The sequence below is a fragment of the Eretmochelys imbricata genome, chromosome 25 (genome assembly GCF_965152235.1).
Source record: "Eretmochelys imbricata isolate rEreImb1 chromosome 25, rEreImb1.hap1, whole genome shotgun sequence".
NCBI lineage: Eukaryota > Metazoa > Chordata > Testudines > Cheloniidae > Eretmochelys > Eretmochelys imbricata.
This window is the reverse complement of record NC_135596.1, coordinates 15,613,375-15,626,051: the sequence shown is the minus strand read 5'-3', so window position 1 is coordinate 15,626,051 and position 12,677 is coordinate 15,613,375. Positions and strand designations below refer to the sequence as shown.

The 12,677-nt window shown below is 40.4% G+C and overlaps 1 protein-coding gene across 5 annotated transcripts in view; it reads left to right on the top strand.

Annotated features, from left to right (window-relative positions):
• CRTC1 (CREB regulated transcription coactivator 1) overlaps positions 1-12,007 on the top strand; it is a 75,942-nt gene extending 63,935 nt beyond the window's left edge. For 2 of the 5 annotated variants that reach the window (XM_077841921.1, XM_077841919.1), the window contains 3 exons: positions 4,403-4,489; positions 5,296-5,476; positions 6,453-12,007. In XM_077841921.1, the coding sequence (XP_077698047.1) occupies positions 4,403-4,489; positions 5,296-5,476; positions 6,453-6,664 (480 nt within the window). In that variant the 3' untranslated portion in view covers positions 6,665-12,007. The remainder of the gene's footprint in view (positions 1-4,402; positions 4,490-5,295; positions 5,477-6,452) is intronic. The other 3 variants (XM_077841922.1, XM_077841920.1, XR_013348735.1) reach the window with 2 other exon arrangements.
• Positions 12,008-12,677: the final 670 nt, after the last annotated feature.

Sequence of the window (12,677 nt, the reverse complement as noted above, 5' to 3'; positions counted from 1 at the left end):
ACCAGCTCTCTGTATGTAAACTTTTAGAATATAACTTGTTTAATCACATCTAGTTCATGCAACAGGAATTATTCCTCAACTTCCCCACCCCCAAATCTATTTGCTAGTCTCTTGAGTTCCAAATTCTCATTTCCGATCTGTGAGGGACTTTCCATTAAAACATCAATTGAAAAGCTCTGCTTGTGGTTCTCAGCTTGTTTGCATGGCTCTTCATTAACACTGGCTTTGTTTATTACTACTTGATTTTTTTTTCCCTGACATCATTGTTACATATAAAGTTGCTTTTTTAGTAGAACAACTAAATACTTGGAAAATATGGTATGTATTATTAGACAATGATTTAAGCGAGGTTTTTTTTGCAGTCACCATGTCATTAACCAAGGAAGATGTACTGTTGACAAAACAGACCTTGTATAGTATTTCTGTAGGAGATGGGTTAACAAGATGTATATCAGACCAGTTGATACATTATTTTTAGACCCTGAAGTCATAAACTTTCTGGTTGATTTCCTTATGGAGCTTTACCACTAATAAAATTATTAGATAGTGCATTTAGGAGTCTCAAGAAAAAATTAATGTAGCTTGAGTTTCTGTGATTTGTTCAGAGCACCTTGTGAGGAACAGGGGCTAACACATAAGAATTTTGTCCAGTTCATTGCTTTTCATGTTCTACTTCAGGCTTCTTCTAGGACAGGAGTCATGATAACCATACTACGGCAGGGATTTTTTCTTTTTCCTCTTTTTCCTTCTTTTTCTCTTTCTTGCTTTTTGTTGTATCTTTGAAAAGCTTGTGTAAAAATGGCAGAAGTTAAAGGAGAAGGGTCTTGTTTAGGTTCTGTTTGGGGCTGCTGCATGTCAGCTGCATTTCTAATGACAATTCCAGATTGGCTTTAGTTGTGCATATTGCGGATATGAGGAGGCACTGTTGCGGTTAGGGTTTGTACTGGGGGCAGGGCAGTCATGTCTTATAAATGAACGAGAGTCAACAAGGTACTGGCAAAGAAGCTCCTTATTTAACATGCAGGATACAATTCTGGCAAAAACATCTTGTTACAGTACTTAGAAGGAAAAAGTGCTTTTATTTTTCACTTTGATGCAATTAATTATACTTTAAAAATTCATGAAAGTGTTCGAATCAACCCTTTCAAATGTAAAACAATAAGAGTGGAAATATTCTGTGTCGAAAACCTTCTTTTTGCTGTAAAATCCTATTCTTTCTCTTGAATCAGTGTTAAGGAAAAGGTTCCTCATTTCATTTAATAGCCAAGCCCTTCCTGAGAGTGACAGGAGACTGTGATCTTTCCTGTCGGACAAGATTTGCTGAGCATCAGGATATTTTCTGACTTTACACATCAGAGTTTGGAACATAGAACCTTTGGGCATATATACAGTGCAGTTGGCAGTGAGCCCTTCAGTCTGGGTAGACAGACTCCTGCTAGCACAGTAAAAATAGCAGTGTGGAGGTTATGGCTTGGGCCTTCAAGCCCACCCGACCCTTTAGGCTTGAGAGCCCAAGCCACAGCATCCAAACTGCTGTTTTTAGTTCACTAGCCTGAGCCCTGCTAGTCTCTCTACCTGGGCTGGGAGGCTTTCTTCTAGATGGTGTTTAAATATAAGCCTGGAGCAACGCTTTAAGGGTGGGTTGCAAGTACCCACCATGTCCAGCATTGTGCTGGATTCATACAGAATGCTCACTACTCAGGAGTTCAACAGTTTTCTATTATCTGAGTGCACTCAAACTATGACCTCTGCCCTCCCACACACAATGGAATGGGGGTTCACAGTATTAAGACCAGACCTGGTGCAAATAGGATCTGTTTAGCAAATGGATTGAATATGTGCACCATGCTGAATCCCTACTGGGCTTTCTTCAAGGCTTTTAGTTATCAGGCTATGAATCCGCTGCTGCCACAGTAGCTCAAGAGTTTCCCTATAGCATAATGACACTGGAAGATTCTGCCTCAAGGTAGAAAGTTCCTTTCTTTTGCTTTGAAAAGGCATTGTCATCATGTTTACTTCATGATGGCTCCTTTTTACAAAGGACTGTTGGAAGGCTTGCTGAAAAAAACAACCATCCCTTCTCCTCTTTCATGCTGATTTGAAATATTTCATATATATACGTACACGCATGCATGCACAAAGACACACACAAATTATTGGTGCCATTAGGAAAAGTGTTTCATCTGAGATTTTACTATTTATCTTAACTGTTGTCTGTTAAATTGATTTTATGTTCACTGTTGTGGACTTCATCTTGTGCTTTTGAGTATTTTGCAACTTTGCCATGTTAATATCCTTAGTTGTATTAGTTGGTGTAACTGTATAGTTGCTAATTAGATTTTTGCTTAAAATTTCTTATGTAATTCAACTTTCTGTGGGAAAAATGATTTGTCTCTTAGCCTTGTGGTTGAATTGAATGAAATTAAAACTGCTGGAAGATACTATGCAAGACATTTAAAAAACAGAAACAAATACATCTCTAAACATAAGACAAACTTTCCAAATAAGTTCTATATAAGTACACTAGTTGTGTTGGAGACAGTAGATTTTCAACTAGAATCTGCAAAGTTAGACAGAATTTAAAGAAGGAATTATATTTGTGATTTCTATTATAGCTAGTAGCCTTTTGAGTAAATAGAAGTTGAAAGTTGGATGGTGTGTAAAAATAAAACACAACAATTCAAAGCTGTTGGTCACCTTTGGAATGACTGATCAATGGACATTTCAGTAAAAGGAAAAGAAGGAAATTAGCGTGGTTGTAGAATTCCTTCTGCAAATTTACCTTCTTTTGGTACTGCTGAAAGCACATTTCATACACAGGCATTTTAATAAATAACTTCTCTGATCTGCTCTTGATGCAAAAGACTTGATACTGTAAATTGAGATTCACTGTGGCACCTTATTGTTTTAGTTAAACTGCTCATTTTGTAAATACTAGGTGAGGGAGATGGGTAACCAGCCATCGTAGGCATATTGATGACCGAAGTAGTTACTGCATTATCCTAGAATCATAGGACTCAAAGGGACCTTGAGAGGTTATCCAGTACAGTCCCCTGCACTCATAGTAGGATTAAGTATTATCTAGACCGGGGTGGGCAAGCTTTTTGGCTCGAGGGCCACATCAGCGTTGCAAAACTATATGGAGGGCCAGGTAAGGAAGGCTGTGCCTCCCCAAACAGCCTGGCCCTTGCCCCCATCCGCCCCCTCCCACTTCCTGCCCTCTGATTGCCCCCCTTAGAATCCCCGACCCATCCAACCCCTCCTGCTCCTTGTCCCCTGACTGCCCCATCCTGGGACGCCCTGCCCCTAACTGCCTCCCGGGACACCACTCCCTATCCAACCCCCCCGCTCCCTGTCCCCTGACTGCCCCCCGGGACCCCCTGCCCCCTTATCCAGCCCCTCCTCCCCTGCTGCCCCCTTATCCAGCCCCTCCTCCCCTGCTGCCCCCTTATCCAGCCCCTCCTCCCCTGCTGCCCCCTTATCCAGCCCCTCCTCCCCTGCTGCCCCCTTACTATGCTGCTCAGAGCAGCAGGAGCTCGCGGCCCCGCCGCCCAGCTGGAGCCAGCCCTGCCGCCCGCACTGCCAGCAGGAGCGGCGGGCCAGAGAGCTGACGGCACGGCGCGCTGAGGCTGCAGGGAGAGGGGAACAGCAGGGGAGGGACCAGGGGCTAGCCTCCCCTGCTGGGAGCTCAGGGGCCGGGCAGGACGGCACCACGGGCCATAGTGTGCCCACCTCTGATCTAGACCGTTCCTGACAAGTTTGTCCAACCTGCTCTTAAAAATCTCCAGTGATGGAGATTCCACCACCTCCCTAGGCAATTTATTTCAGTGCTTAATCACCCTGACAGTTAGGAAGTTTTTCCTAATGTCCAGCCTAAAACTCCCTTACTGCAATTTAAGCCCACTGCTTCTTGTCCTATCTTCAGAGGTTATCGAGAACAATTTACCTCCCTCATCCTTTTACGTACTTGAAAACTTTTGTTATGTATCGGTTGCAACGTGCACTTTGCTGCCTTAGCTGTATTTGTGGTTTTTATTCTTTTCATGGAAAAATGTTTGGGTTTTTGTGCAAAAATTGCGGTGGTTTTTTTTATAGTATATTTGCATAACTTTTGTTATAAAGCAGAAGTTTATGTATGTCCCCTATGGGAGGAAGCTTATGGTTTCCTAGAACCTATATTTCATGTGCTTTAATGAAAAGAGTTATACAGGAGGACTCTGGTGTTTGAAGAGAAAATCCAGTATTTTATATTTTGTTCTTTATTAGTTTTCCTTAATAATTAATGGTATTTCTTACCAAATTTGATACCATTCAGTTGGAAGAGTTCAGTCACTCACACACCTTGGGTACACCTCACTGTTTGTGTGACTTTCACAACATAAGGACTCTGTTTTGTTTTCAGCATTCTTCCATTCTGGGGAGTGTATTTGGTGACTCCTATTATGATCAGCAGATGACAGCTAGGCAGGCTAATGCCCTATCCCATCAGGTGAGCAAATTCATCTCAGATTTTGACTATATTTTGGCCATTCTGAGATTAAAATAAATACACAGAATTCAATTTACGGCTATTCTAAAGATCACATTTCTGTCCATATCTTATTACTTCTGTTTTAGTTTGTAATTGCACGGGTATTTCATTTTATTTGCTGTTCCCCTTAAGCATTATAGCAGATGGCTTTTAAAGGGACTCTGCCAAGATTATTAGATGAAAGAAAACCAAAAAACCTTCCTTGACAGTGATCCCATTTGGAAGATCTCACTTTGTGGGTGGCAACAAATACATACATCTATAATTTGCAACCAAGATGTGTGGGATCCCAAAATGTAACAAGCAGACCTCCATGCTTTTGTCAGACCAGCCCCCCACTATAGTCCTTACTTTAGCTGTTAAATGTGCCACTGTAGTTGAGAAGGTGAAATGGCTTCAGAATGGGATTGCACTTGGGGCAGGCAGATAGTTGGCTACAATAGCATCAATCATATCGCTTTAAACTTTTTTTTACTGTTTTTTCATTTTTTAAAAAGTATTATTTTCTTTCTTTCTTTCAAAGGCTTGACTGCTTGGTAGGATATTGTAGGCAGCAATTTGATTTGGCACAAGAGCGGAATTTGGCTGTAAACTATTCTGCAAAGCTAGGTGGAAATAGACCATATTCTGGTCTACAAAACCTAAAGATGAATTTGTTTGCCTGCCCTTCTGAAACATTATCTCCCTAACTAGAGGTGTGTAAATTGCTTCACTGTATTTCCTGATGGCTAGAAGTAACTATTCCTTTGTGCCTTGGTCTTCAGCTTGAACAGTTTAATATGATAGAAAACGCCATTAGTTCCAACAGCCTGTACAGCCCCTGCTCCACCCTTAACTACTCCCAGGCAGCCATGATGGGACTTACTGGGAGCCATGGCAACTTGCAGGACTCGCAGCAGCTGACCTACTCCAGCCATGGAAACATCCCCAACATCATCCTCACAGGTAAGGCATTTGCTGACCTAACTGAACAGGGACGAGTAAAACTTCCCTTCATTGTACTGGGGTCATTTTCACTGTGTGCTGTTATTGGTGAGTGGAACTAAGAGGGAGTGTTGGAGCCTGTGAAAGCTGTGTTCTAGACTATACAGATGTTTGTGGATTTTGTGCTGGTGAAAGGTGCCAGGAGGACATCCTTCATTTAGTCACAACATAGACCATACTTGCAGTGATAATGCTAGCTACTTCACCCCTAACCTTCTAGGACCATCAGTCATGGTGTGAGAAGAATTCAGCCTTCATGGCCCATTTTATCTTCAGCTCCTCTGCTGAGACTTGGCAACAAGAGAAACCCTAGTGCCAAATGTGTGTGTTGAGGTGGATATGAAGCACTTGAAAGTGAAGTGATTCCCCCAGGGTCACTAAGCAAGTCAGTAGCTTAGTCCAAATATCATTTTAGGATCTTTCTGGTGTCTAGTTCTTGGCATCATGTATGTTAAGTTATGGAGAGAGCTTAGTTCTTTTTGAACCTTTGAGAGGGGAGGAGTGAAGGGTGGCTTTGGTCTCACTGCACTCCTCATTTGGAAGTTAAGACCATTTTACTCCTAAAGGTGCCTGTGCAAAGCTTTCTACATTTATTTTTGAATAATCAAGTGTTGGTGTGATAGTCATGTGACTGTGTGGTCTGTCCCTTTCAGTTCCATTCCCACAGGGATTCACTTGAGTTATGCTTTGTATTAGGCTGCCCATGATGATGTAGAGCCCTTTAATTTAGGTTTTGTGATGCATTTGACAAACCTGCAATGCAGGTTAGGATCTGTTTTCTTTTTCTAATGTATTCTTGCTAATTCAGTAAACTCCTCTGATCTGCGTGCAAGCTGTTTCATCACTTTATCTTTAGCCAGAAGATTGTGCAAAGAAGTGTGTGTTTTGGTAAATGAGCAGCAGTACTGAGGCCTGTCTCCCCTCCTCTTCACTCTAGTGACAGGAGAATCTCCTCCCAGCTTATCAAAGGAACTGACCAGCTCTTTGGCAGGTGTCGGAGATGTCAGCTTTGATTCGGATTCCCAATTCCCTCTGGATGAACTCAAAATTGACCCTTTAACCCTGGATGGACTGCACATGCTTAATGACCCAGATATGGTCCTCACCGATCCTGCCACAGAGGACACTTTCAGGATGGACCGGCTGTAGACTGAGGACACCATGAGCCTGGGAATAAAATTAGTTCCTGGAGCCCATCTGAACTGAAGAGTCCAATGGGTCAGTCATGTCCGATTAAAGAGTTACCGAGAGCAGTAGCTCTGTCATGTACACCATGTACAATGAGTAAAGCTTGTTGTTCTAAGCTTGCAGTGCTGCAGACCCCCATTCCCTGTTGCGCCATAGTTTATCCCTTATCTACTCATTGTCATTAAATGAGTAAGGAGTTTGCATCAGCCTTCTCCCCTCCAAACCCCCACCAGTGAAGTCCCAGCGTAAGGTTGTCAATTTATCCTTTGCACTAGAAGGTGGTGTTTCTGGGTAGGTGATGAAGGTTCAGAGTCAAGGGTAAAGAGATTCTCTTTGTAAAATACCACATCATTAGCATTTGATCATTGGCTGTTTCTGTAACTGATCAACAGCCATCTCCTTGCGAGACTGAGAGGGGAAACTCTCAGACTACTGACCTCTCACTAACTCTAAAGCAAAATGCCTGTATGGCCACCCTCTGGGAAAGGGGGGAGGCTATTAATTTTGACTCTCCCAGACTATTTTGTGACAGTTGCTTTGTAGAGTACAATGCTTCTCCCTTGATTGATATGCCATATTTGTTTTCAGGTTTGTTTCCTTGACTGTTGTCCAGCACCCACTGCCTGTTCGTATGCCCTGAGCAAACTCGTGTACTTGGCAAAGCAGGAAAGCGGCCTGGCAGCCCAGTGGGCTCTCGGTAGCCGGTTATCCAAAAAAGCAACTGTAAACACTATTTCTGGAGCCTTTTTCTTGTTTTAAATTTCTGAGCACACAAAAAAGTACTATAATTCATTACCTGGTGAGTGTGAAGGAGTGAGTGGAGCATTTTGAAGCCACTAAAAGTATATTGGTGGCTAAGTTGCAGAGAATTTTATTTTTAAATTCTGCTTCTTGTGTGAAATTCATATAGGCAACAGGAAGGGCCGTTGTGTAGCAATACCCAGCCCAAGTCATGGTGGCTATTTTTATGATTTTTTTTATTCTTGTTTGTTGCCTATTGAATATTCTGTTACTGTTATTTATGCATTTTTTTATTTAAGGATTTCGATATTAGAAAAGTAGCTAAACTACATAAGGCCAATTGAAGCACTCTGCATAATACTTATACAGTACATCCTTTTGTGATTTTTTTATTCCAGAAATATTATATATAATATTTTTAACTAACTGGAATTTGAAGCCAGATGCTGACCAGAAGTAAGCAAACCCAGGGCAAGTCTGTCAAATGTTTGCTGTTTTATATATTCACATTAGGGTAACAGGAACATACATATTCTTTGACAGGGTTACTGGCCTACTGGATGGGGGAAGAAGATATAGATGTGATGGATCTTGATTTCACTAAGGTTTCTTGACAGATTCCCACATGATATTCTCATAAGCAAATTAGTGAAATGTGGCCTAGGTTAAGTTACTAAAAGATGGGTGCACAACTAGTTGAAAAACCATACTCAAAGTGTAGTTATCAATAGTCCACTGTCAAACTGGGAGGGTGTATCTAGTGGGGTCCTGAGGTAGTCAGTCCTGGGTCTGGTACTATTCAATATTTCATTAATGGGTTGGATAATGGAGTGGTAAGTATGCTTATAAAATTTGTGGGTGTCCCATCAATCTTGGAGGGATTACAAGCACTTTGAGGGACAGGATTAGAATTCAAAATGACCTTTACAAATTAGAGAATTGGTCTGAAATCAACAAGATTAAATTCAGTAAAGACAAATGCAAAGTATTACTTAGAAAGGAAAAATCAATTGCACAACTACAAATGGGGAATCACTGGCTAGGCAGTAGCACTGCTGAAAAGGATCTGGGGATTATAGTGGATTACAAATTGAATGAGTTAACAGTGTGATGCAGGTGTGAGGGGAAAAAAGCTAATATCCTGGGGTTTATTAACTGGAGTGTCATATATAAGACATGGGAGGTAATTGTCATGCTTTACTTGGCACTGGTGAGGCCTCAGCTGAGTACTGTGTCCAGTTCTGGGTGCCGCACTTTAGGAAGGATGGTACTAAATTGGAGAGTCCAAAGGAGAACAGAAATGACAAGGTTTAGAAAATCTGACCTATGGGGAAACGGTAAAAACACTGGGCATGTTCATTCTTGAGAAAAGATGACTCGGGATCTGATAGTCTTCACATATGTTGAGGGCAGCTATAAAGAGGAAGGTGATCAGTTGTTCTCCATGTCCTCTGCAGGTAGGATAAGAAATAATGGGCTTAATCTTCAGCAAGGGAGATTTAGGTTAGATACTAGGAAAAACTTTCTAGCTATGAGGGTAGTTAAGCTCTGGAACAGGCTTCCAAGGGGGGTTGTGGAATCCCCATCATTGGAGATTTTTAAGAACAGTTTGGACAAACACCTGTCAGGGATGTTCTAGGTTTACTTGGTCCTGTCTCAGCGCAGGGGGTGGACTTGATGACTTCTCACGGTCTCGTCCAGCTCTACATTTCTATGAGTCTGGGATATTTCTTCTGTAACCCTGGAAACAATCACTTGCTAATAGTGAAATGTACTGTGTCCTAGCATGCCGAGGCTCTTACATTCATAGTAGACTACTTCTGTTAGTCACAGCGAATATTCTCTGGTACAACACAGCGGAATGGTGAATGATTTAAAAGAACAGACCACCCATAGATTCTAAAATGATGATTTCACTTAAATGTAATGGCTGAAATTGACATAGAATAATGAGTCCTAGATTCCTGACACTAGTTCACTCTTTTACAAATCTGAGAAATAGGATTTGCTGTTCACCAAGAGGCCAGTGCACTTGCGGTACTTGTCGGAGAAGTATAGCTGTTAAAATGTTGTGCTCATTGGACTGTAGTCCTCCCAGTAAGAGAACCCACGTACATGACCCTTCTCAGCAGAAGTTAAAATTTACATTATTTGACCTGTACTAACAAAAAATATTTGATTACAAATAGTATATTGAATGTGTTAATGAAGGAATTACTACAAAAAGAGAGAATATTTCCCTGCAGCAGGGGCTGAACATCCAAATATATTTTTGATAAATACAATTTCAAATAAAAAAGCCTTCTTAACTTATATTTAAAGACATCATTTGTTTGTTTGTTTTTCCCCTTTCAGGAATGGTGTTTATTCTCCACCTTCTCCAAATCTTGTTCTCCTATTGACTGAGTTTGCATTGCCCTGTTTTGCATTTGGTCAAAAAATGCATGAGTTAGGGTTTGTTTTTTTTCCAGTTATGAAATTTTTTATCTAAAAACATCCCCCAACCCAATCACCCCACTCCCCAAAAACCTTTCCCTTCCCTTTTTTTGAGCAAGGAATGTAAATGTCCATGGCAAAAGTGGGCTACTTCTAATGAGTTATAGCTAGGTTTCTGTGTGCTTCCAGAAATCTGTGAGGTGCTGTCCTGAGATGCACAGAGACACTGCTAAGCAGAATTATTGCTGGGATCTTATATAATGGGGATGCGTGTTTGCTCACATATTTGTGCCATTAGTTGACCATTTGCACTAAAAGTGATGTGGGATTTTTATTTTTTCTGTCTCATAGCTTTTGTATAAGCTTCTTGCTAAAGGTTGGTTTTCTTTGGTTCCTCTCCACGTAATTGCAAGGCTATCCTGCATCTCCATTTATAATGTTCATCAACATTTAAGCCTGATGTTACGTGTTACTCACAAAGTCTGCTTATGTCAGATTGCTAATGCTTTGTCAATTAAAAAAAAAAAAGGTAGCTTTAAACAGGAGGTTACCCTAAAAGAATGTGAGTAATTTGGGCACAGATGATATGAAGTTCTTTGCTTCAAAACAGCCAAAGGTACAGTGTGAATGGAGTACACTTTGTGCAGTTACTTAATCTCCTTGACAGTACTGTTAGTTCATTGATTGGATCTCTGTCTATATCAACCTCTTGTTCAGATGTCTCTTATGCATGTAAATCCTTGTCTGTGATGATCTATTTTTTTAAAACCAGAGTCACTTAAGAGTGAAGCATCCAGTTAGGAATTCACAGACTCCTGACTGGATAGTTTTACAGGGAGATATCGCTAAATGCTACCTTCTATTTTTTTTTAAACTACACGTGTATATAGGAGAGCTTGTTTTAGACTTGTAAGTAGACATTTTAAATGGCCTTAATTTAAAAAAAAAATATAAACCCATCTAGATGCAATTGTCAAAAACAAAAATGTGTGTGTGGGGTGGGGGGGAGGCGGCAATTAGGGACCATCTAGTTAGGAGAAATATCTTTACTTTGTGTTTCTTTTCTGGAAGGGGTAAGAGGAGAGGAAGAGGAGATCATGGGAAAAGGGGATGATGAATGTGTATGAAAGAATGTGCTTCATCTCTTTAGCCCCAGTAGGGGGCAGGCTAGCTGCTTTCATTTTTAACCCTTTGAAAATCAGAGCGGTTATTTTAGTGCAGTGTCAGTAACATTTCAATAGTTTCTGCACTTTGCTCCCTGAGAGAGTGGCTTGTTGACAGCAGAATGTGTGCTCTATTCTAGTAGAAGAATATTTTCCCTTTCCCTTTAAATCTGATTTTTTTAACAGTTGTGTATGAGTTTACATTATTTTAAACAATAAATGTTTAAAGTTTTCGAGTTCAAACACAGGGTGGATCCCCAATGCTTTCAGAACGTAAGTAGATTTCAATTTCATTTTTAAGTTAAGTAGTACCGTTTGCATTTTCTACTCTGCTTATGAGGGTGGTAGATGTGGAAAAGCATTGGCCATTAGAATAAAGGAACTGATGATGCTTGCAGAGATACTTGTGGGAGGAGGGGAAGAAAGGACATTGCTTGGGGAAAAATAAGATGAAAAAATTGGAAGTATTAAATTAGATGTCATTGTTTTTTAAACAGTCTCATGTCTCAAAGGGTTAATGTCCAAACATATACCTGCTGATTGATTTCTGTAGAGCTGTGTTTTTATAAGAATTTCCCAAGACAGACTGTTGCATTTGCCAACACTTTGGGGAAGTAAAAGGAGTAAACTCTCAATGTATAAAGTACTGTGATTTAAAAAGAAAAGTGAATTTCTGCTTTTTATTGCAGCTTAAGTGGTGGGCGGGACGGGAGAAGCTCTTTTGCATTGTATATAGTACTGACTGTGCATTCTCTTTAAAAATGGATCTGCACAGGTCGAGTTATGATAGTTCTGTATGCTGCATGCATGGTTGACCGCAGGCAGCATCAAACGTTTGTCTCACTACTGCTTCTGCATGTTAGTGAACACTTTTCCAGCATTCTTTAACCGTGCAAAAACCCTTTCCTGTACAGAGAGAACCTTTGCTTTAAAAAAAATAAAATAAAAATAAAGTGGAAAGAAAGATGTTGACTTTTAGTTATGGCAGAAACTATTGATAATTTATGGACTGTTTTTTGTTTCCCTTTAAAACAAAAAGTTGTCCGAGAATACTGGTGCAAACCCTCTTAACAAAGGTGGTTGCTTAAAACTCCCCGCTAGGAGACTTGAGCCACACACAGTTGGTAATAACTGGTACAGGGTTCTTTTTGATTAAATTCCACTTCAGAGTAAGCTATGAATTGTTGTTTCTTAAAACTCTATTTCTGTAGGAGTGCTATTTTAAGACTTGCCCTTCCCTTATTAGGATATTACTCAATTTGGAAACCACCTCAGTGTATAATATGGAACAGGAAATCCCCCTCATCTTACAGTTGGTTAAAATGTACTCTGTGCTTTAAGGATGAAAGCATTTATTACTTGGACAAACGGACCCCCTGTCACTGTGATGGCAATGTGAAAGAGCAATTAGCGTTTATTATATGTATATGTTCTCTTTTTAAAAAAGGAAAAACTTTGTAGTGCTCCTGTTATTTGTATTTTTAGTTGCTTACTATTTATACTGTGCAGTGTAGGCATGGATTGCATGTCAGTTTTCTATGCGGGCACCATGATGACATTACGATAACTGTGTATTATAAATCATTTTTACCTTTTTAAACAGAATCATTGTGTGGAATTTCTATACTGCAAAA